Below are 24,938 nucleotides of genomic sequence, written 5' to 3' on the forward strand. Positions count from 1 at the left end.
TTTATTTTTTGCTAATTTATTACAAATAAAAAGCTGAAGTATCACATTTCCATAAGTATTCAGACCCTTTACTCAGTACTTTGTTGAAGCACCTTTGGCAGCGATTACAGCCTCAAGTCTTCTTGGGTATGACGCTACAAGCTTGTCACACCTGTATTTGGGGAGTTTCTCCCATTCCTGTCTGCAGATCCTCTCAAGCTCTGTCAGGTTGGATGAGGAACGTTTCTCCAGAGCGATTCTGTAGGTAAAAGATGGCTCAACGTACCTCGCTCTCCCCTCTACATTGAACACGATATGAAAAACAGAAAAGCAATTGTCAAGAATGAAGTGGTTTAGAAGTGCCTTTGTTAGGTGTGTGTGTGTGTGTAATAATTTACTCAAGCCGTTTGTAGTCCTGGTGTTATACAGGAAGTGATGCTGTGGTCCGTGGGAGTGTGTGTGTCATACATGAAGTGATGCTGTGGTCCGTGGGAGTGTGTGTGTGTTATACAGGAAGTGATGCTGTGTTCACCATATTTGGAAACATTTGGTCAGTCTACTTGTCTCAAAGATCCTCCTCGTCAACTCCATAACCATCAACTTCCATGTTAACATCATTCTCTCTCCTCACACCTCATCAACTCACCTTCACTGTGTTGTGGTGAACGCTTCCCCCTAATAAGGTTTGTTTTGATTTAGAGGCACATAGCTCACGGCTTGATCCCTGCAGCCACCATCGCCCCCCGGCCTGCTGTACCCCGTACCCCTCCCCCTCGCAGCCCGTACCCCTCTCCAGAAAGACCCAGGTACCTATATGGAACATACACCTAACAAATGGACCTGCATCCCACATGGCATCCTGTACCCTATATAGAATGCACACCTTTTCACCGGGGCCCGTAGGATAGTGCGTTTATGTAGGGAATAGGGTGTCATTTGGAATGCACTCTCAACTCTGTCTGACGTCTTTCTCTCCTCTTGTCTCCTCGTTCCTTGTCTCCTCGTTCCTTGTCTCCTCGTTCCTTGTCTCCTCGTTCCTTGTCTCCTTGTTCCTTGTCTCCTCTTCCCTCCTCATTCTTTGTCGCCACTTCCCTTCTGGTTCCTTGTCTCCTCGTTCCTTGTCTCCACTTCCCTTCTCTCCTCTTCCGTTCTCGTTCCTTGTCTCCTCGTTCCTTAATGTGCTTAATGAACCCTCATCCATCTGTGCTTAATGAACCCTCATCCATCTGTGCTTAATGAACCCTCATCCATCTGTGCTTAATGAACCCTCATCCATCTGTGCTTAATGAACCCTCATCCATCTGTGTATTAATGAACCCTCATCCATCTGTGTATTAATGAACCCTCATCCATCTGTGCTTAATGAACCCTCATCCATCTGTGCTTAATGAACCCTCATCCATCTGTGTATTAATGAACCCTCATCCATCTGTGCTTAATGAACCCTCATCCATCTGTGCTTAATGAACCCTCATCCATCTGTGTATTAATGAACCCTCATCCATCTGTGCTTAATGAACCCTCATCCATCTGTGTGTTAATGAACCCTCATCCATTTGTGTGTTAATGAACCCTCATCCATCTGTGCTTAATGAACCCTCATCCATCTGTGTGTTAATGAACCCTCATCCATCTGTGTGTTAATGAACCCTCATCCATTTGTGTGTTAATGAACCCTCATCCATCTGTGCTTAATGAACCCTCATCCATTTGTGTGTTAATGAACCCTCATCCATCTGTGCTTAATGAACCCTCATCCATCTGTGCTTAATGAACCCTCATCCATAGTGACAATGTGTTTTCTACTTTTGTCTGTATCCTCCACTTCCTCTTTAACTCGTCTTTCTGTCCGTACTACAGGTCTGCCTTGGCAGCCGCCATCTTGTCGTCGTCGTTGACCGGCAGGACCATCGCCCTCCCTCCTGCACGCCCCAGATCCTTCTCCGAGAGTGACTGCTCACGCTCAGAGACACACACCACGTTCGAGCCTTACGCCAGCACAGCGCTCTACACTAGGTAGGCCGCCTTTGCTTGTTGGTGTCGCTCAGAATCCGTCAACATCACTGAGTCTGACAATCAATTATTCCGCGATTCCTTGCATCCTATCTCCTAGTGTCAGGTTTAATCGTATTGGAGGAGAAGGCTCAAGGTCCCGCCCCTCAGACCTTCTTCTCCAATACGTTTTGAGGAGGAGTCGAGGACAGATGAATTGAGAAAGAGCCTGCAGTGCCACCTACAGATGTCGTATCTTAATTTGACCCAGTTTTTCACAGCAGGAAAATAATCCTGCAGCAACAGGAAATGTGAATTATTATGTGGATTATAATGATATACATGTTTTGTAGTGGTTGTTATATTTTCTCATTAGGGCAAATAACATCTGACATTTTTTAAGTGGAACATTATAAACATTAGCAACCTTTTTAAACCTTGAATCCTGCAACAACATGATGATCAAATGAAGATCCTATATCTGTAGTAGGTCACTTACAGTAGTCTGCCCTCAGTGACCAAAGCTGTGAATCAGTGATACCAGAGGAGTAGATCTGTGATCTCTCTCTCATGTCTTTATTTAGAGACGGAGAGCCAGAATCTTTGGCTGGCCGGCCTCGCTTGCCCTCTCCTGGGCTCTCTGAAGACCATGATGATGAAGAGGAGGAGGAGGACTTAGAGAGATCGTTTCTGTCAGATGAAGATGGTCATGTCTACCAGTCTCTGGATCGCCGGGGGAGAAGTCCCACCAGAGACAGATATGACATCTACGCCCGGCCTGTAAAACAGGTAGGAAGGGTTTGGGTCAGGACATCTACACCCGGCCTGTAAAACGGGGAGGAAGAGTTTGGGTCAGGACATCTACACCCGGCCTGTAAAACAGGGAGGAAGGGTTTGGGTCAGGACCTCTACACCCGGCCTGTAAAACAGGGAGGAAGGGTTTGGGTCAGGACCTCTACACCCGGCCTGTAAAACAGGGAGGAAGGGTTTGGGTCAGGACATCTACACCCGGCCTGTAAAACAGGGAGGAAGGGTTTGGGTCAGGACCTCTACACCTGGCCTGTAAAACAGGGAGGAAGGGTTTGGGTCAGGACCTCTACACCCGGCCTGTAAAACAGGGAGGAAGGGTTTGGGTCAGGACCTCTACACCCGGCCTGTAAAACAGGGAGGAAGGGTTTGGGTCAGGACATCTACACCCGGCCTGTAAAACAGGGAGGAAGGGTTTGGGTCAGGGCCGTCCTCACCAACCACCATAACTACTGTAGCCTGCCGTTAACAGGTTAACCATAGATATCTAAGGGCCGTCCTCACCAACCACCATAACTACTGTAGCCTGCCGTTAACAGGTTAACCATAGATATCTAAGGGCCGTCCAGACCAACCACCATAACTACTGTAGCCTGCCGTTAACAGGTTAACCATAGATATCTAAGGGCCGTCCTCACCAACCACCATAACTACTGTAGCCTGCCGTTAACAGGTTAACCATAGATATCTAAGGGCCGTCCAGACCAACCACCATAACTACTGTAGCCTGCCGTTAACAGGTTAACCATAGATATCTAAGGGCCGTCCTCACCAACCACCATAACTACTGTAGCCTGCCGTTAACAGGTTAACCATAGATATCTAAGGGCCGTCCTCACCAACCACCATAACTACTGTAGCCTGCCGTTAACAGGTTAACCATAGATATCTAAGGGCCGTCCTCACCAACCACCATAACTACTGTAGCCTGCCGTTAACAGGTTAACCATAGATATCTAAGGGCCGTCCTCACCAACCACCATAACTACTGTAGCCTGCCGTTAACAGGTTAACCATAGATATCTAAGGGCCGTCCACACCAACCACCATAACTACTGTAGCCTGCCGTTAACAGGTTAACCATAGATATCTAAGGGCCGTCCACACCAACCACCATAACTACTGTAGCCTGCCGTTAACAGGTTAACCATAGATATCTAAGGGCCGTCCTCACCAACCACCATAACTACTGTAGCCTGCCGTTAACAGGTTAACCATAGATATCTAAGGGCCGTCCTCACCAACCACCGTAACTACTGTAGCCTGCCGTTAACAGGTTAACCATAGATATCTAAGGGCCGTCCTCACCAACCACCATAACTACTGTAGCCTGCCGGTAACAGGTTAACCATAGATATCTAAGGGCCGTCCTCACCAACCACCATAACTACTGTAGCCTGCCGTTAACAGGTTAACCATAGATATCTAAGGGCCGTCCTCACCAACCACCATAACTACTGTAGCCTGCCGTTAACAGGTTAACCATAGATATCTAAGGGCCGTCCTCACCAACCACCATAACTTACTGTAGCCTGCCGTTAACAGGTTAACCATAGATATCTAAGGGCCGTCCTCACCAACCACCATAACTACTGTAGCCTGCCGTTAACAGGTTAACCATAGATATCTAAGGGCCGTCCTCACCAACCACCATAACTACTGTAGCCTGCCGTTAACAGGTTAACCATAGATATCTAAGGGCCGTCCACACCAACCACCATAACTACTGTAGCCTGCCGTTAACAGGTTAACCATAGATATCTAAGGGCCGTCCACACCAACCACCATAACTACTGTAGCCTGCCGTTAACAGGTTAACCATAGATATCTAAGGGCCGTCCACACCAACCACCATAACTACTGTAGCCTGCCGTTAACAGGTTAACCATAGATATCTAAGGGCCGTCCACACCAACCACCATAACTACTGTAGCCTGCCGTTAACAGGTTAACCATAGATATCTAAGGGCCGTCCACACCAACCACCATAACTACTGTAGCCTGCCGTTAACAGGTTAACCATAGATATCTAAGGGCCGTCCTCACCAACCACCATAACTACTGTAGCCTGCCGTTAACAGGTTAACCATAGATATCTAAGGGCCGTCCTCACCAACGACCATAACTACTGTATATTAACAAATGATACACACAGAGCCTTCAGAAAGTATTCACACCCCTCGACTTATCCCACATTGTATTGTTACAGCCTGAATTTAAAATTTATTAAAAGGAGATTTGTTTTTTAACTAGTCTACTACACACAACATCCCATAATGTCAAAGTGGTATTTATTCAATTGATTTAACCTTTTTATTTAACTTGGCAAGTCAGTTAAGAACAAATTCTTATTTTACAATGACGGCCTACCCCCGAGCCAGACCCGGACGACGCCGGGCCGATTGTGCGCCGCCCTATGAGACTCCCAATCACGGCCGGATGTGATACAGCCTGGATTCGAACCAGGGACTGCACTGAGACGCAGTGCCTTAGACCACTGCGCGACTCAGGAGTAGAGTTCAGGAATAGACATCACATTATAAGTTGCATGGACTCACCTCTGTGTGTAATAATAGTGGGGTGGCAGGTAGCCTGGTGGTTAGAGCGTTGGACTAGTTACTGAAAGGTTATAGACATCACATTATAAGTTGCATGGACTCACCTCTGTGTGTTAGTATTAGTGTTTAACATGAGGTGTGAATGACTGCCTCATCTCTGAACCCCCACACATACAATTATGGGGTGGCAGGTAGCCTGGTGGTTAGAGCGTTGGACTAGTTACTGAAAGGTTATAGACATCACATTATAAGTTGCATGGACTCACCTCTGTGTGTAATAATAGTGGGGTGGCAGGTAGCCTGGTGGTTAGAGCATTGGACTAGTTACTGAAAGGTTGCAAGATCGAATCCCTGGTAAAAAAATCTGTCGTTCTGACCCCTGAACAAGGCAGTTAACCCACTGTTTCTAGGCCATCATTAAAAATAAGAATTTGTTCTTAACTGACTTGCCTAGTTGAATAAAAATATATCTGTAACGTCCCGCGGTCGAGCAGTGAATTTCAAACACTGATTCAACCACAAAGACCAGGGAGGTTTTCCAAGGCCTCGCAAAGAAGGGCCCCTGTTGATAAAAATAAAATAAAAAACAGACCTTGACAACCGTTTGAGCATGGTGACGTCATTAATTACACTTTGAATGGTGTATCAATACACCCAGTCACTACAAAGATTTCACCATGAGGCCAATGGTGACTTTAAAACAGTTACAGAGTTTCATGGCTGTGACAGGAGAGAACTGAGGATGGATCAACAACATTGTAGTTACTCCACAATACTAACCTAAATGACAGAGTGAAAAGAAGGAAGCCTGTACAGAATAACAAATATTCCTAAACATGCTTCCTGTTTGCAACAAGACACTAAAGTAAAACTGCAAAAAAATGTGTTGAAGTAATACAATGTTTGTCCTGAATACAGTGTTATGTTTGGGGCAAATCCCATACAACACATTACTGAGTACCACTCCTCATATGTTCAAGCATAGTGGTGGCTGCATCATGTTATGGGTATGCTTGTCATCGTTAAGGACTGGGGGAGTTTTTCAGGATTAAAAAGAAACGGAATGGAGCTATTAGCACAGGCAACATCCTAGAGGAAAACCTGGTTCAGTCTGCTTTCCACCAGACACTGGGAGACGAATTCACCTTTCAGCAGGTCAATAACCTAAAACACAAGGACAAATCTACACTGGAGTTGCTTACCTAGAAGATGGTTAATGTTCTTGAGTGGACGAGTTATAGTTTTAACTTAAATCTACTTGGAAATCTATGTCAAGACCTGAAAATGGTTGTCTAGCAATGATCAACAACCAATTTGACAGAGCTTGAAGAATTTATAAAATAATAATGGGCAAATGTTGGACAATCCAGGTGTGGAAATCTCTTTGGGTGTTATCACATTAAACGAACCCATCTCAGTCCTCTTTAAAGTGAACTCTGGGGTAGAAAAGGACCCATCTCAGTCCTCTTTAAAGTGAACTCTGGGGTAGAAAAGGACCCATCTCAGTCCTCTTTAAAGTGAACTCTGGGGTAGAAAAGGACCCATCTCAGTCCTCTTTTTAAAGTGAACTCTGGGGCAGAAAAGGACCCATCTCAGTCCTCTTTTTAAAGTGAACTCTGGGGTAGAAAAGGACCCATCTCAGTCCTCTTTAAAGTGAACTCTGGGGCAGAAAAGGACCCATCTCAGTCCTCTTTAAAGTGAACTCTGGGGTAGAAAAGGACCCATCTCAGTCCTCTTTAAAGTGAACTCTGGGGTAGAAAAGGACCCATCTCAGTCCTCTTGAAAGTGAACTCTGGGGCAGAAAAGGACCCATCTCAGTCCTCTTTAAAGTGAACTCTGGGGTAGAAAAGGACCCATCTCAGTCCTCTTGAAAGTGAACTCTGGGGTAGAAAAGGACCCATCTCAGTCCTCTTTAAAGTGAACTCTGGGGTAGAAAAGGACCCATCTCAGTCCTCTTGAAAGTGAACTCTGGGGCAGAAAAGGACCCATCTCAGTCCTCTTTAAAGTGAACTCTGGGGTAGAAAAGGACCCATCTCAGTCCTCTTGAAAGTGAACTCTGGGGTAGAAAAGGACCCATCTCAGTCCTCTTTAAAGTGAACTCTGGGGTAGAAAAGGACCCATCTCAGTCCTCTTTAAAGTGAACTCTGGGGTAGAAAAGGACCCATCTCAGTCCTCTTGAAAGTGAACTCTGGGGTAGAAAAGGACCCATCTCAGTCCTCTTTAAAGTGAACTCTGGGGTAGAAAAGGACCCATCTCAGTCCTCTTTAAAGTGAACTCTGGGGTAGAAAAGGACCCATCTCAGTCCTCTTTTTAAAGTGAACTCTGGGGCAGAAAAGGACCCATCTCAGTCCTCTCTTTAAAGTGAACTCTGGGGTAGAAAAGGACCCATCTCAGTCCTCTTTAAAGTGAACTCTGGGGTAGAAAAGGACCCATCTCAGTCCTCTCTTTAAAGTGAACTCTGGGGTAGAAAAGGACCCATCTCAGTCCTCTTTTTAAAGTGAACTCTGGGGCAGAAAAGGACCCATCTCAGTCCTCTTTAAAGTGAACTCTGGGGTAGAAAAGGACCCATCTCAGTCCTCTTTAAAGTGAACTCTGGGGTAGAAAAGGACCCATCTCAGTCCTCTTTAAAGTGAACTCTGGGGTAGAAAAGGACCCATCTCAGTCCTCTTTAAAGTGAACTCTGGGGCAGAAAAGGACCCATCTCAGTCCTCTTGAAAGTGAACTCTGGGGTAGAAAAGGACCCATCTCAGTCCTCTTTAAAGTGAACTCTGGGGTAGAAAAGGACCCATCTCAGTCCTCTTGAAAGTGAACTCTGGGGTAGAAAAGGACCCATCTCAGTCCTCTTTAAAGTGAACTCTGGGGTAGAAAAGGACCCATCTCAGTCCTCTTTAAAGTGAACTCTGGGGTAGAAAAGGACCCATCTCAGTCCTCTTTAAAGTGAACTCCGGGGTAGAAAAGGACCCATCTCAGTCCTCTTTAAAGTGAACTCTGGGGTAGAAAAGGACCCATCTCAGTCCTCTTTAAAGTGAACTCTGGGGCAGAAAAGGACCCATCTCAGTCCTCTTTTTAAAGTGAACTCTGGGGCAGAAAAGGACCCATCTCAGTCCTCTTTAAAGTGAACTCTGGGGTAGAAAAGGACCCATCTCAGTCCTCTTTAAAGTGAACTCTGGGGTAGAAAAGGACCCATCTCAGTCCTCTTTAAAGTGAACTCTGGGGTAGAAAAGGACCCATCTCAGTCCTCTTGAAAGTGAACTCTGGGGTAGAAAAGGACCCATCTCAGTCCTCTTTAAAGTGAACTCTGGGGTAGAAAAGGACCCATCTCAGTCCTCTTGAAAGTGAACTCTGGGATAGAAAAGGACCCATCTCAGTCCTCTTTTTAAAGTGAACTCTGGGGCAGAAAAGGACCCATCTCAGTCCTCTTTAAAGTGAACTCTGGGGTAGAAAAGGACCCATCTCAGTCCTCTTTAAAGTGAACTCTGGGGCAGAAAAGGACCCATCTCAGTCCTCTTTAAAGTGAACTCTGGGGCAGAAAAGGACCCATCTCAGTCCTCTTTTTAAAGTGAACTCTGGGGCAGAAAAGGACCCATCTCAGTCCTCTTTAAAGTGAACTCTGGGGCAGAAAAGGACCCATCTCAGTCCTCTTTTTAAAGTGAACTCTGGGGCAGAAAAGGACCCATCTCAGTCCTCTTTAAAGTGAACTCTGGGGCAGAAAAGGACCCATCTCAGTCCTCTTTAAAGTGAACTCTGGGGTAGAAAAGGACCCATCTCAGTCCTCTTTAAAGTGAACTCTGGGGTAGAAAAGGACCCATCTCAGTCCTCTTTAAAGTGAACTCTGGGGTAGAAAAGGACCCATCTCAGTCCTCTTGAAAGTGAACTCTGGGGTAGAAAAGGACCCATCTCAGTCCTCTTTAAAGTGAACTCTGGGGTAGAAAAGGACCCATCTCAGTCCTCTTGAAAGTGAACTCTGGGATAGAAAAGGACCCATCTCAGTCCTCTTTTTAAAGTGAACTCTGGGGCAGAAAAGGACCCATCTCAGTCCTCTTTAAAGTGAACTCTGGGGTAGAAAAGGACCCATCTCAGTCCTCTTTAAAGTGAACTCTGGGGCAGAAAAGGACCCATCTCAGTCCTCTTTAAAGTGAACTCTGGGGCAGAAAAGGACCCATCTCAGTCCTCTTTTTAAAGTGAACTCTGGGGTAGAAAAGGACCCATCTCAGTCCTCTTTAAAGTGAACTCTGGGGCAGAAAAGGACCCATCTCAGTCCTCTTTAAAGTGAACTCTGGGGTAGAAAAGGACCCATCTCAGTCCTCTTTAAAGTGAACTCTGGGGTAGAAAAGGACCCATCTCAGTCCTCTTTTTAAAGTGAACTCTGGGGTAGAAAAGGACCCATCTCAGTCCTCTTTAAAGTGAACTCTGGGGCAGAAAAGGACCCATCTCAGTCCTCTTTAAAGTGAACTCTGGGGTAGAAAAGGACCCATCTCAGTCCTCTTTAAAGTGAACTCTGGGGTAGAAAAGGACCCATCTCAGTCCTCTTTAAAGTGAACTCTGGGGTAGAAAAGGACCCATCTCAGTCCTCTTTAAAGTGAACTCTGGGGTAGAAAAGGACCCATCTCAGTCCTCTTTAAAGTGAACTCTGGGGTAGAAAAGGACCCATCTCAGTCCTCTTTTTAAAGTGAACTCTGGGGCAGAAAAGGACCCATCTCAGTCCTCTTTAAAGTGAACTCTGGGGTAGAAAAGGACCCATCTCAGTCCTCTTGAAAGTGAACTCTGGGGTAGAAAAGGACCCATCTCAGTCCTCTTTTTAAAGTGAACTCTGGGGCAGAAAAGGACCCATCTCAGTCCTCTTTTTAAAGTGAACTCTGGGGCAGAAAAGGACCCATCTCAGTCCTCTTTTTAAAGTGAACTCTGGGGCAGAAAATGACCCATCTCAGTCCTCTTTTTAAAGTGAACTCTGGGGTAGAAAAGGACCCATCTCAGTCCTCTTTAAAGTGAACTCTGGGGCAGAAAAGGACCCATCTCAGTCCTCTTTAAAGTGAACTCTGGGGTAGAAAAGGACCCATCTCAGTCCTCTTTAAAGTGAACTCTGGGGTAGAAAAGGACCCATCTCAGTCCTCTTGAAAGTGAACTCTGGGGCAGAAAAGGACCCATCTCAGTCCTCTTTAAAGTGAATTCTGGGGTAGAAAAGGACCCATCTCAGTCCTCTTGAAAGTGAACTCATCTCAGTCCTCTTGAAAGTGAACTCTGGGGCAGAAAAGGACCCATCTCAGTCCTCTTTAAAGTGAACTCTGGGGTAGAAAAGGACCCATCTCAGTCCTCTTTAAAGTGAACTCTGGGGCAGAAAAGGACCCATCTCAGTCCTCTTTAAAGTGAACTCTGGGGCAGAAAAGGACCCATCTCAGTCCTCTTTAAAGTGAACTCTGGGGCAGAAAAGGACCCATCTCAGTCCTCTTTAAAGTGAACTCTGGGGCAGAAAAGGACCCATCTCAGTCCTCTTTAAAGTGAACTCTGGGGCAGAAAAGGACCCATCTCAGTCCTCTTTAAAGTGAACTCTGGGGTAGAAAAAGACCCATCTCAGTCCTCTTTAAAGTGAACTCTGGGGTAGAAAAGGACCCATCTCAGTCCTCTTTAAAGTGAACTCTGGGGTAGAAAAGGACCCATCTCAGTCCTCTTTAAAGTGAACTCTGGGGTAGAAAAGGACCCATCTCAGTCCTCTTTAAAGTGAACTCTGGGGCAGAAAAGGACCCATCTCAGTCCTCTTTAAAGTGAACTCTGGGGTAGAAAAGGACCCATCTCAGTCCTCTTGAAAGTGAACTCTGGGGTAGAAAAGGACCCATCTCAGTCCTCTTTTTAAAGTGAACTCTGGGGTAGAAAAGGACCCATCTCAGTCCTCTTTAAAGTGAACTCTGGGGTAGAAAAGGACCCATCTCAGTCCTCTTTAAAGTGAACTCTGGGGTAGAAAAGGACCCATCTCAGTCCTCTTTAAAGTGAACTCTGGGGTAGAAAAGGACCCATCTCAGTCCTCTTTAAAGTGAACTCTGGGGTAGAAAAGGACCCATCTCAGTCCTCTTTAAAGTGAACTCTGGGGCAGAAAAGGACCCATCTCAGTCCTCTTTAAAGTGAACTCTGGGGCAGAAAAGGACCCATCTCAGTCCTCTTTAAAGTGAACTCTGGGGCAGAAAAGGACCCATCTCAGTCCTCTTTAAAGTGAACTCTGGGGCAGAAAAGGACCCATCTCAGTCCTCTTTAAAGTGAACTCTGGGGCAGAAAAGGACCCATCTCAGTCCTTTTTAAAGTGAACTCTGGGGCAGAAAAGGACCCATCTCAGTCCTCTTGAAAGTGAACTCTGGGGTAGAAAAGGACCCATCTCAGTCCTCTTTAAAGTGAACTCTGGGGTAGAAAAGGACCCATCTCAGTCCTCTTTAAAGTGAACTCTGGGGCAGAAAAGGACCCATCTCAGTCCTCTTTTTAAAGTGAACTCTGGGGTAGAAAAGGACCCATCTCAGTCCTCTTTAAAGTGAACTCTGGGGTAGAAAAGGACCCATCTCAGTCCTCTTTAAAGTGAACTCTGGGGTAGAAAAGGACCCATCTCAGTCCTCTTTTTAAAGTGAACTCTGGGGCAGAAAAGGACCCATCTCAGTCCTCTTTTTAAAGTGAACTCTGGGGCAGAAAAGGACCCATCTCAGTCCTCTTTAAAGTGAACTCTGGGGTAGAAAAGGACCCATCTCAGTCCTCTTTAAAGTGAACTCTGGGGCAGAAAAGGACCCATCTCAGTCCTCTTTTTAAAGTGAACTCTGGGGTAGAAAAGGACCCATCTCAGTCCTCTTTAAAGTGAACTCTGGGGCAGAAAAGGACCCATCTCAGTCCTCTTTAAAGTGAACTCTGGGGTAGAAAAGGACCCATCTCAGTCCTCTTTAAAGTGAACTCTGGGGTAGAAAAGGACCCATCTCAGTCCTCTTTAAAGTGAACTCTGGGGTAGAAAAGGACCCATCTCAGTCCTCTTTAATGTGAACTCTGGGGTAGAAAAGGACCCATCTCAGTCCTCTTTTTAAAGTGAACTCTGGGGCAGAAAAGGACCCATCTCAGTCCTCTTTTTAAAGTGAACTCTGGGGCAGAAAAGGACCCATCTCAGTCCTCTTTTTAAAGTGAACTCTGGGGTAGAAAAGGACCCATCTCAGTCCTCTTTAAAGTGAACTCTGGGGCAGAAAAGGACCCATCTCAGTCCTCTTTAAAGTGAACTCTGGGGTAGAAAAGGACCCATCTCAGTCCTCTTTAAAGTGAACTCTGGGGTAGAAAAGGACCCATCTCAGTCCTCTTGAAAGTGAACTCTGGGGCAGAAAAGGACCCATCTCAGTCCTCTTTAAAGTGAATTCTGGGGTAGAAAAGGACCCATCTCAGTCCTCTTGAAAGTGAACTCATCTCAGTCCTCTTGAAAGTGAACTCTGGGGCAGAAAAGGACCCATCTCAGTCCTCTTGAAAGTGAACTCTGGGGTAGAAAAGGACCCATCTCAGTCCTCTTTTTAAAGTGAACTCTGGGGTAGAAAAGGACCCATCTCAGTCCTCTTTAAAGTGAACTCTGGGGTAGAAAAGGACCCATCTCAGTCCTCTTTAAAGTGAACTCTGGGGTAGAAAAGGACCCATCTCAGTCCTCTTTAAAGTGAACTCTGGGGTAGAAAAGGACCCATCTCAGTCCTCTTTAAAGTGAACTCTGGGGTAGAAAAGGACCCATCTCAGTCCTCTTTAAAGTGAACTCTGGGGCAGAAAAGGACCCATCTCAGTCCTCTTTAAAGTGAACTCTGGGGCAGAAAAGGACCCATCTCAGTCCTCTTTAAAGTGAACTCTGGGGCAGAAAAGGACCCATCTCAGTCCTCTTTAAAGTGAACTCTGGGGCAGAAAAGGACCCATCTCAGTCCTCTTTAAAGTGAACTCTGGGGCAGAAAAGGACCCATCTCAGTCCTTTTTAAAGTGAACTCTGGGGCAGAAAAGGACCCATCTCAGTCCTCTTGAAAGTGAACTCTGGGGTAGAAAAGGACCCATCTCAGTCCTCTTTAAAGTGAACTCTGGGGTAGAAAAGGACCCATCTCAGTCCTCTTGAAAGTGAACTCATCTCAGTCCTCTTGAAAGTGAACTCTGGGGCAGAAAAGGACCCATCTCAGTCCTCTTTAAAGTGAACTCTGGGGTAGAAAAGGACCCATCTCAGTCCTCTTTAAAGTGAACTCTGGGGCAGAAAAGGACCCATCTCAGTCCTCTTTAAAGTGAACTGTGGGGCAGAAAAGGACCCATCTCAGTCCTCTTTAAAGTGAACTCTGGGGCAGAAAAGGACCCATCTCAGTCCTCTTTAAAGTGAACTCTGGGGCAGAAAAGGACCCATCTCAGTCCTCTTTAAAGTGAACTCTGGGGCAGAAAAGGACCCATCTCAGTCCTCTTTAAAGTGAACTCTGGGGTAGAAAAGGACCCATCTCAGTCCTCTTTAAAGTGAACTCTGGGGTAGAAAAGGACCCATCTCAGTCCTCTTTAAAGTGAACTCTGGGGTAGAAAAGGACCCATCTCAGTCCTCTTTAAAGTGAACTCTGGGGTAGAAAAGGACCCATCTCAGTCCTCTTTAAAGTGAACTCTGGGGCAGAAAAGGACCCATCTCAGTCCTCTTTAAAGTGAACTCTGGGGTAGAAAAGGACCCATCTCAGTCCTCTTTAAAGTGAACTCTGGGGTAGAAAAGGACCCATCTCAGTCCTCTTTAAAGTGAACTCTGGGGTAGAAAAGGACCCATCTCAGTCCTCTTTAAAGTGAACTCTGGGGCAGAAAAGGACCCATCTCAGTCCTCTTTAAAGTGAACTCTGGGGCAGAAAAGGACCCATCTCAGTCCTTTTTAAAGTGAACTCTGGGGCAGAAAAGGACCCATCTCAGTCCTCTTGAAAGTGAACTCTGGGGTAGAAAAGGACCCATCTCAGTCCTCTTTAAAGTGAACTCTGGGGTAGAAAAGGACCCATCTCAGTCCTCTTTAAAGTGAACTCTGGGGCAGAAAAGGACCCATCTCAGTCCTCTTTTTAAAGTGAACTCTGGGGTAGAAAAGGACCCATCTCAGTCCTCTTTAAAGTGAACTCTCGGGTAGAAAAGGACCCATCTCAGTCCTCTTTAAAGTGAACTCTGGGGTAGAAAAGGACCCATCTCAGTCCTCTTTTTAAAGTGAACTCTGGGGTAGAAAAGGACCCATCTCAGTCCTCTTTAAAGTGAACTCTGGGGTAGAAAAGGACCCATCTCAGTCCTCTTTAAAGTGAACTCTGGGGTAGAAAAGGACCCATCTCAGTCCTCTTTAAAGTGAACTCTGGGGTAGAAAAGGACCCATCTCTGTCCTCTTTAAAGTGAACTCTGGGGTAGAAAAGGACCCATCTCAGTCCTCTTTAAAGTGAACTCTGGGGTAGAAAAGGACCCATCTCAGTCCTCTTTAAAGTGAACTCTGGGGTAGAAAAGGACCCATCTCAGTCCTCTTTAAAGTGAACTCTGGGGTAGAAAAGGACCCATCTCAGTCCTCTTTTTAAAGTGAACTCTGGGGTAGAAAAGGACCCATCTCAGTCCGCTTTAAAGTGAACTCTGGGGTAGAAAAGGACCCATCTCAGTCCTCTTTAAAGTGAACTCTGGGGTAGAAAAGGACCCATCTCAGTCCTCTTGAAAGTGAACTCTGGGGTAGAAAAGGACCCATCTCAGTCCTCTTTAAAGTGAACTCTGGGGTAGAAAAGGACCCATCTCAGTCCTCTTTTTAAAGTGAACTCTGGGGTAGAAAAGGACCCATCTCAGTCCTCTTTAAAGTGAACTCTGGGGTAGAAAAGGACCCATCTCAGTCCTCTTTAAAGTGAACTCTGGGGTAGAAAAGGACCCATCTCAGTCCTCTTTAAAGTGAACTCTGGGGTAGAAAAGGACCCATCTCTGTCCTCTTTAAAGTGAACTCTGGGGTAGAAAAGGACCCATCTCAGTCCTCTTTAAAGTGAACTCTGGGGTAGAAAAGGACCCATCTCAGTCCTCTTTTTAAAGTGAACTCTGGGGTAGAAAAGGACCCATCTCAGTCCTCTTTAAAGTGAACTCTGGGGCAGAAAAGGACCCATCTCAGTCCTCTTTTTAAAGTGAACTCTGGGGTAGAAAAGGACCCATCTCAGTCCTCTTTAAAGTGAACTCTGGGGTAGAAAAGGACCCATCTCAGTCCTCTTTAAAGTGAACTCTGGGGCAGAAAAGGACCCATCTCTGTCCTCTTTTTAAAGTGAACTCTGGGGTAGAAAAGGACCCATCTCAGTCCTCTTTAAAGTGAACTCTGGGGCAGAAAAGGACCCATCTCAGTCCTCTTGAAAGTGAACTCTGGGGTAGAAAAGGACCCATCTCAGTCCTCTTTAAAGTGAACTCTGGGGTAGAAAAGGACCCATCTCAGTCCTCTTTAAAGTGAACTCTGGGGTAGAAAAGGACCCATCTCAGTCCTCTTTAAAGTGAACTCTGGGGTAGAAAAGGACCCATCTCAGTCCTCTTTAAAGTGAACTCTGGGGTAGAAAAGGACCCATCTCAGTCCTCTTTAAAGTGAACTCTGGGGTAGAAAAGGACCCATCTCAGTCCTCTTTTTAAAGTGAACTCTGGGGTAGAAAAGGACCCATCTCAGTCCTCTTTAAAGTGAACTCTGGGGTAGAAAAGGACCCATCTCAGTCCTCTTTAAAGTGAACTCTGGGGCAGAAAAGGACCCATCTCAGTCCTCTTTTTAAAGTGAACTCTGGGGTAGAAAAGGACCCATCTCAGTCCTCTTTAAAGTGAACTCTGGGGCAGAAAAGGACCCATCTCAGTCCTCTTTTTAAAGTGAACTCTGGGGTAGAAAAGGACCCATCTCAGTCCTCTTTTTAAAGTGAACTCTGGGGTAGAAAAGGACCCATCTCAGTCCTCTTTTTAAAGTGAACTCTGGGGTAGAAAAGGACCCATCTCAGTCCTCTTTTTAAAGTGAACTCTGGGGCAGAAAAGGACCCATCTCAGTCCTCTTTTTAAAGTGAACTCTGGGGTAGAAAAGGACCCATCTCAGTCCTCTTTTTAAAGTGAACTCTGGGGTAGAAAAGGACCCATCTCAGTCCTCTTTTTAAAGTGAACTCTGGGGTAGAAAAGGACCCATCTCAGTCCTCTTTTTAAAGTGAACTCTGGGGTAGAAAAGGACCCATCTCAGTCCTCTTTTTAAAGTGAACTCTGGGGTAGAAAAGGACCCATCTCAGTCCTCTTTAAAGTGAACTCTGGGGTAGAAAAGGACCCATCTCAGTCCTCTTTTTAAAGTGAACTCTGGGGTAGAAAAGGACCCATCTCAGTCCTCTTTTTAAAGTGAACTCTGGGGTAGAAAAGGACCCATCTCAGTCCTCTTTTTAAAGTGAACTCTGGGGTAGAAAAGGACCCATCTCAGTCCTCTTTTTAAAGTGAACTCTGGGGTAGAAAAGGACCCATCTCAGTCCTCTTTTTAAAGTGAACTCTGGGGTAGAAAAGGACCCATCTCAGTCCTCTTTAAAGTGAACTCTGGGGTAGAAAAGGACCCATCTCAGTCCTCTTTTTAAAGTGAACTCTGGGGTTGAAAAGGACCCATCTCAGTCCTCTTTAAAGTGAACTCTGGGGTAGAAAAGGACCCATCTCAGTCCTCTTTAAAGTGAACTCTGGGGTAGAAAAGGACACATCTCAGTCCTCTTTAAAGTGAACTCTGGGGTAGAAAAGGACCCATCTCAGTCCTCTTTAAAGTGAACTCTGGGGCAGAAAAGGACCCATCTCAGTCCTCTTGAAAGTGAACTCTGGGGTAGAAAAGGACCCATCTCAGTCCTCTTTAAAGTGAACTCTGGGGTAGAAAAGGACCCATCTCAGTCCTCTTTTTAAAGTGAACTCTGGGGTAGAAAAGGACCCATCTCAGTCCTCTTTTTAAAGTGAACTCTGGGGTAGAAAAGGACCCATCTCAGTCCTCTTTAAAGTGAACTCTGGGGTAGAAAAGGACCCATCTCAGTCCTCTTTTTAAAGTGAACTCTGGGGTTGAAAAGGACCCATCTCAGTCCTCTTTAAAGTGAACTCTGGGGTAGAAAAGGACCCATCTCAGTCCTCTTTTTAAAGTGAACTCTGGGGTAGAAAAGGACCCATCTCAGTCCTCTTTAAAGTGAACTCTGGGGTAGAAAAGGACCCATCTCAGTCCTCTTTTTAAAGTGAACTCTGGGGTTGAAAAGGACCCATCTCAGTCCTCTTTAAAGTGAACTCTGGGGTAGAAAAGGACCCATCTCAGTCCTCTTTAAAGTGAACTCTGGGGTAGAAAAGGACCCATCTCAGTCCTCTTTTTAAAGTGAACTCTGGGGTTGAAAAGGACCCATCTCAGTCCTCTTTAAAGTGAACTCTGGGGTAGAAAAGGACCCATCTCAGTCCTCTTTAAAGTGAACTCTGGGGTAGAAAAGGACACATCTCAGTCCTCTTTAAAGTGAACTCTGGGGTAGAAAAGGACCCATCTCAGTCCTCTTTAAAGTGAACTCTGGGGCAGAAAAGGACCCATCTCAGTCCTCTTGAAAGTGAACTCTGGGGTAGAAAAGGACCCATCTCAGTCCTCTTTAAAGTGAACTCTGGGGTAGAAAAGGACCCATCTCAGTCCTCTTTTTAAAGTGAACTCTGGGGTAGAAAAGGACCCATCTCAGTCCTCTTTTTAAAGTGAACTCTGGGGTAGAAAAGGACCCATCTCAGTCCTCTTTAAAGTGAACTCTGGGGTAGAAAAGGACCCATCTCAGTCCTCTTTTTAAAGTGAACTCTGGGGTTGAAAAGGACCCATCTCAGTCCTCTTTAAAGTGAACTCTGGGGTAGAAAAGGACCCATCTCAGTCCTCTTTTTAAAGTGAACTCTGGGGTAGAAAAGGACCCATCTCAGTCCTCTTTAAAGTGAACTCTGGGGTAGAAAAGGACCCATCTCAGTCCTCTTTTTAAAGTGAACTCTGGGGTTGAAAAGGACCCATCTCAGTCCTCTTTAAAGTGAACTCTGGGGTAGAAAAGGACCCATCTCAGTCCTCTTTAAAGTGAACTCTGGGGTAGAAAAGGACACATCTCAGTCCTCTTTAAAGTGAACTCTGGGGTAGAAAAGGACCCATCTCAGTCCTCTTTAAAGTGAACTCTGGGGCAGAAAAGGACCCATCTCAGTCCTCTTGAAAGTGAACTCTGGGGTAGAAAAGGACCCATCTCAGTCCTCTTTAAAGTGAACTCTGGGGTAGAAAAGGACCCATCTCAGTCCTCTTTAAAGTGAACTCTGGGGTAGAAAAGGACCCATCTCAGTCCTCTTTAAAGTGAACTCTGGGGTAGAAAAGGACCCATCTCAGTCCTCTTTAAAGTGAACTCTGGGGTAGAAAAGGACCCATCTCAGTCCTCTTTAAAGTGAACTCTGGGGTAGAAAAGGACCCATCTCAGTCCTCTTTTTAAAGTGAACTCTGGGGTAGAAAAGGACCCATCTCAGTCCTCTTTAAAGTGAACTCTGGGGTAGAAAAGGACCCATCTCAGTCCTCTTTAAAGTGAACTCTGGGGCAGAAAAGGACCCATCTCAGTCCTCTTTTTAAAGTGAACTCTGGGGCAGAAAAGGACCCATCTCAGTCCTCTTTTTAAAGTGAACTCTGGGGTAGAAAAGGACCCATCTCAGTCCTCTTTTTAAAGTGAACTCTGGGGTAGAAAAGGACCCATCTCAGTCCTCTTTTTAAAGTGAACTCTGGGGTAGAAAAGGACCCATCTCAGTCCTCTTTTTAAAGTGAACTCTGGGGTAGAAAAGGACCCATCTCAGTCCTCTTTAAAGTGAACTCTGGGGTAGAAAAGGACCCATCTCAGTCCTCTTTTTAAAGTGAACTCTGGGGTTGAAAAGGACCCATCTCAGTCCTCTTTAAAGTGAACTCTGGGGTAGAAAAGGACCCATCTCAGTCCTCTTTAAAGTGAACTCTGGGGTAGAAAAGGACACATCTCAGTCCTCTTTAAAGTGAACTCTGGGGTAGAAAAGGACCCATCTCAGTCCTCTTTAAAGTGAACTCTGGGGCAGAAAAGGACCCATCTCAGTCCTCTTGAAAGTGAACTCTGGGGTAGAAAAGGACCCATCTCAGTCCTCTTTAAAGTGAACTCTGGGGTAGAAAAGGACCCATCTCAGTCCTCTTTAAAGTGAACTCTGGGGTAGAAAAGGACCCATCTCAGTCCTCTTTAAAGTGAACTCTGGGGTAGAAAAGGACCCATCTCAGTCCTCTTTAAAGTGAACTCTGGGGTAGAAAAGGACCCATCTCAGTCCTCTTTAAAGTGAACTCTGGGGTAGAAAAGGACCCATCTCAGTCCTCTTTTTAAAGTGAACTCTGGGGTAGAAAAGGACCCATCTCAGTCCTCTTTAAAGTGAACTCTGGGGTAGAAAAGGACCCATCTCAGTCCTCTTTAAAGTGAACTCTGGGGCAGAAAAGGACCCATCTCAGTCCTCTTTTTAAAGTGAACTCTGGGGCAGAAAAGGACCCATCTCAGTCCTCTTTTTAAAGTGAACTCTGGGGTAGAAAAGGACCCATCTCAGTCCTCTTTTTAAAGTGAACTCTGGGGTAGAAAAGGACCCATCTCAGTCCTCTTTTTAAAGTGAACTCTGGGGTAGAAAAGGACCCATCTCAGTCCTCTTTTTAAAGTGAACTCTGGGGCAGAAAAGGACCCATCTCAGTCCTCTTTTTAAAGTGAACTCTGGGGTAGAAAAGGACCCATCTCAGTCCTCTTTTTAAAGTGAACTCTGGGGTAGAAAAGGACCCATCTCAGTCCTCTTTTTAAAGTGAACTCTGGGGCAGAAAAGGACCCATCTCAGTCCTCTTTTTAAAGTGAACTCTGGGGTAGAAAAGGACCCATCTCAGTCCTCTTTTTAAAGTGAACTCTGGGGTAGAAAAGGACCCATCTCAGTCCTCTTTTTAAAGTGAACTCTGGGGCAGAAAAGGACCCATCTCAGTCCTCTTTTTAAAGTGAACTCTGGGGTAGAAAAGGACCCATCTCAGTCCTCTTTAAAGTGAACTCTGGGGTAGAAAAGGACCCATCTCAGTCCTCTTTAAAGTGAACTCTGGGGCAGAAAAGGACCCATCTCAGTCCTTTTTAAAGTGAACTCTGGGGTAGAAAAGGACCCATCTCAGTCCTTTTTAAAGTGAACTCTGGGGTAGAAAAGGACCCATCTCAGTCCTCTTTTTAAAGTGAACTCTGGGGTAGAAAAGGACCCATCTCAGTCCTCTTTTTAAAGTGAACTCTGGGGTAGAAAAGGACCCATCTCAGTCCTCTTTAAAGTGAACTCTGGGGTAGAAAAGGACCCATCTCAGTCCTCTTTTTAAAGTGAACTCTGGGGTAGAAAAGGACCCATCTCAGTCCTCTTTTTAAAGTGAACTCTGGGGTAGAAAAGGACCCATCTCAGTCCTCTTTTTAAAGTGAACTCTGGGGTAGAAAAGGACCCATCTCAGTCCTCTTTTTAAAGTGAACTCTGGGGCAGAAAAGGACCCATCTCAGTCCTCTTTAAAGTGAACTCTGGGGTAGAAAAGGACCCATCTCAGTCCTCTTTTTAAAGTGAACTCTGGGGTAGAAAAGGACCCATCTCAGTCCTTTTTAAAGTGAACTCTGGGGTAGAAAAGGACCCATCTCAGTCCTCTTTAAAGTGAACTCTGGGGTAGAAAAGGACCCATCTCAGTCCTCTTTTTAAAGTGAACTCTGGGGTAGAAAAGGACCCATCTCAGTCCTCTTTAAAGTGAACTCTGGGGCAGAAAAGGACCCATCTCAGTCCTCTTTAAAGTGAACTCTGGGGTAGAAAAGGACCCATCTCAGTCCTCTTTTTAAAGTGAACTCTGGGGTAGAAAAGGACCCATCTCAGTCCTCTTTAAAGTGAACTCTGGGGTAGAAAAGGACCCATCTCAGTCCTCTTTTTAAAGTGAACTCTGGGGTAGAAAAGGACCCATCTCAGTCCTCTTTTTAAAGTGAACTCTGGGGTAGAAAAGGACCCATCTCAGTCCTCTTTTTAAAGTGAACTCTGGGGCAGAAAAGGACCCATCTCAGTCCTCTTTAAAGTGAACTCTGGGGTAGAAAAGGACCCATCTCAGTCCTCTTTTTAAAGTGAACTCTGGGGTAGAAAAGGACCCATCTCAGTCCTTTTTAAAGTGAACTCTGGGGTAGAAAAGGACCCATCTCAGTCCTTTTTAAAGTGAACTCTGGGGTAGAAAAGGACCCATCTCAGTCCTCTTTTTAAAGTGAACTCTGGGGTAGAAAAGGACCCATCTCAGTCCTCTTTTTAAAGTGAACTCTGGGGTAGAAAAGGACCCATCTCAGTCCTCTTTAAAGTGAACTCTGGGGTAGAAAAGGACCCATCTCAGTCCTCTTTTTAAAGTGAACTCTGGGGTAGAAAAGGACCCATCTCAGTCCTCTTTTTAAAGTGAACTCTGGGGCAGAAAAGGACCCATCTCAGTCCTCTTTAAAGTGAACTCTGGGGTAGAAAAGGACCCATCTCAGTCCTCTTTAAAGTGAACTCTGGGGTAGAAAAGGACCCATCTCAGTCCTCTTTAAAGTGAACTCTGGGGCAGAAAAGGACCCATCTCAGTCCTTTTTAAAGTGAACTCTGGGGTAGAAAAGGACCCATCTCAGTCCTTTTTAAAGTGAACTCTGGGGTAGAAAAGGACCCATCTCAGTCCTCTTTTTAAAGTGAACTCTGGGGTAGAAAAGGACCCATCTCAGTCCTCTTTTTAAAGTGAACTCTGGGGTAGAAAAGGACCCATCTCAGTCCTCTTTAAAGTGAACTCTGGGGTAGAAAAGGACCCATCTCAGTCCTCTTTTTAAAGTGAACTCTGGGGTAGAAAAGGACCCATCTCAGTCCTCTTTTTAAAGTGAACTCTGGGGTAGAAAAGGACCCATCTCAGTCCTCTTTTTAAAGTGAACTCTGGGGTAGAAAAGGACCCATCTCAGTCCTCTTTTTAAAGTGAACTCTGGGGCAGAAAAGGACCCATCTCAGTCCTCTTTAAAGTGAACTCTGGGGCAGAAAAGGACCCATCTCAGTCCTCTTTAAAGTGAACTCTGGGGTAGAAAAGGACCCATCTCAGTCCTCTTTTTAAAGTGAACTCTGGGGTAGAAAAGGACCCATCTCAGTCCTTTTTAAAGTGAACTCTGGGGTAGAAAAGGACCCATCTCAGTCCTCTTTAAAGTGAACTCTGGGGCAGAAAAGGACCCATCTCAGTCCTCTTTTTAAAGTGAACTCTGGGGTAGAAAAGGACCCATCTCAGTCCTCTTTTTAAAGTGAACTCTGGGGTAGAAAAGGACCCATCTCAGTCCTCTTTTTAAAGTGAACTCTGGGGTAGAAAAGGACCCATCTCAGTCCTCTTTTTAAAGTGAACTCTGGGGTAGAAAAGGACCCATCTCAGTCCTCTTTTTAAAGTGAACTCTGGGGTAGAAAAGGACCCATCTCAGTCCTCTTTAAAGTGAACTCTGGGGTAGAAAAGGACCCATCTCAGTCCTCTTTTTAAAGTGAACTCTGGGGTAGAAAAGGACCCATCTCAGTCCTCTTTAAAGTGAACTCTGGGGTAGAAAAGGACCCATCTCAGTCCTCTTTTTAAAGTGAACTCTGGGGTTGAAAAGGACCCATCTCAGTCCTCTTTAAAGTGAACTCTGGGGTAGAAAAGGACCCATCTCAGTCCTCTTTAAAGTGAACTCTGGGGTAGAAAAGGACCCATCTCAGTCCTCTTTAAAGTGAACTCTGGGGTAGAAAAGGACCCATCTCAGTCCTCTTTAAAGTGAACTCTGGGGCAGAAAAGGACCCATCTCAGTCCTCTTGAAAGTGAACTCTGGGGTAGAAAAGGACCCATCTCAGTCCTCTTTAAAGTGAACTCTGGGGTAGAAAAGGACCCATCTCAGTCCTCTTTAAAGTGAACTCTGGGGTAGAAAAGGAACCATCTCAGTCCTCTTTAAAGTGAACTCTGGGGTAGAAAAGGACCCATCTCAGTCCTCTTTAAAGTGAACTCTGGGGTAGAAAAGGACCCATCTCAGTCCTCTTTAAAGTGAACTCTGGGGTAGAAAAGGACCCATCTCAGTCCTCTTTTTAAAGTGAACTCTGGGGTAGAAAAGGACCCATCTCAGTCCTCTTTAAAGTGAACTCTGGGGTAGAAAAGGACCCATCTCAGTCCTCTTTAAAGTGAACTCTGGGGCAGAAAAGGACCCATCTCAGTCCTCTTTTTAAAGTGAACTCTGGGGTAGAAAAGGACCCATCTCAGTCCTCTTTAAAGTGAACTCTGGGCAGAAAAGGACCCATCTCAGTCCTCTTTTTAAAGTGAACTCTGGGGTAGAAAAGGACCCATCTCAGTCCTCTTTTAAAGTGAACTCTGGGGTAGAAAAGGACCCATCTCAGTCCTCTTTTTTAAAGTGAACTCTGGGGTAGAAAAGGACCCATCTCAGTCCTCTTTTAAAGTGAACTCTGGGGCAGAAAAGGACCCATCTCAGTCCTCTGTTAAAGTGAACTCTTGGGTAGAAAAGGACCCATCTCAGTCCTCTTTTTTTAAAGTGAACTCTGGGGCTAGAAAGGACCCATCTCAGTCCTCCTTTTAAAGTGAACTCTGGGGTAGAAAGGACCCATCTCAGTCCTCTTTTTTAAAGTGAACTCTGGGGTCAGAAAAGGACCCATCTCAGTCCTCTTTTAAAGTGAACTCTGGGTAGAAAAGGACCCCATCTCAGTCCTCTTTTAAAAGTGAACTCTGGGCAGAAAAGGAACCCATCTCAGTCCTCCTTTTAAGGAACTCTGGGCGGTAGAAAACGCCCATCTCAGTCCTCTTTTTAAAGTGAACTCTGGGGTAGAAAAGGACCCATCTCAGTCCTCTTTAAAGTGAACTCTGGGGTAGAAAAGGACCCATCTCAGTCCTCTTTTAAAGTGAACTCTGGGGTAGAAAAGGACCATCTCAGTCCTCTTTAAAGTGAACTCTGGGGTAGAAAAGGACCCATCTCAGTCCTCTTTAAAGTGAACTCTGGGGTAGAAAAGGACCCCATCTCAGTCCTCTTTTTAAAGTGAACTCTGGGGTAGAAAAGGGACCATCCAGTCATCTTTCAAGTGAACTCTGGGGCAGAAAAGGAACCATCTCAGTTCCCTCTTTAAAGTGAACTCTGGGGTAGAAAAGGACCCATCTCAGTCCCCTCTTTTTAAAGTGAACTCTGGGGTAGAAAAGGACCCATCTCAGTCTTTTTAAAGTGAACTCTGGGGTAGAAAAGGACCCATCTCAGTCCTCTTTTAAAGTGAACTCTGGGGCAGAAAAGGACCCATCTCAGTCCTCTTTTAAAGTGAACTCTGGGGTAGAAAAGGACCCATCTCAGTCCTCTTTTTAAAGTGAACTCTTGGGTAGAAAAGGACCCATCTCAGTCCTCTTTTAAAGTGAACTCTGGGGTAGAAAAGGACCCATCTCAGTCCTCTTTTAAAGTGAACTCTGGGGCAGAAAAGGACCATCTCAGTCCTCTTTTTAAAGTGAACTCTGGGGTAGAAAAGGACCCATCTCAGTCCTTTTTTAAAGTGAACTCTGGGGTAGAAAGGACCCATCTCAGTCCTCTTTTAAAGTGAACTCTGGGGTAGAAAAGGACCCATCTCAGTCCTCTTTTTAAAGTGAAC

At 45.5% G+C, this 24,938-nt stretch overlaps 1 protein-coding gene across 1 annotated transcript in view; it reads left to right on the forward strand.

The window, feature by feature from the left end:
- The window catches only part of LOC118944549 (centrosomal protein of 89 kDa-like), a 4,723-nt gene extending 1,781 nt beyond the window's left edge, over nt 1-2,942 (forward strand). The window contains exons 2-4 of the mRNA XM_036964522.1: nt 679-785; nt 1,840-1,995; nt 2,556-2,942. Coding sequence (XP_036820417.1) covers nt 679-785; nt 1,840-1,995; nt 2,556-2,802 — 510 coding nt within the window. The 3' untranslated portion in view covers nt 2,803-2,942. The remainder of the gene's footprint in view (nt 1-678; nt 786-1,839; nt 1,996-2,555) is intronic.
- The last annotated feature ends 21,996 nt before the right edge of the window (nt 2,943-24,938 follow it).

Source organism: Oncorhynchus mykiss, chromosome 26 (genome assembly GCF_013265735.2).
Source record: "Oncorhynchus mykiss isolate Arlee chromosome 26, USDA_OmykA_1.1, whole genome shotgun sequence".
Lineage (NCBI taxonomy): Eukaryota > Metazoa > Chordata > Actinopteri > Salmoniformes > Salmonidae > Oncorhynchus > Oncorhynchus mykiss.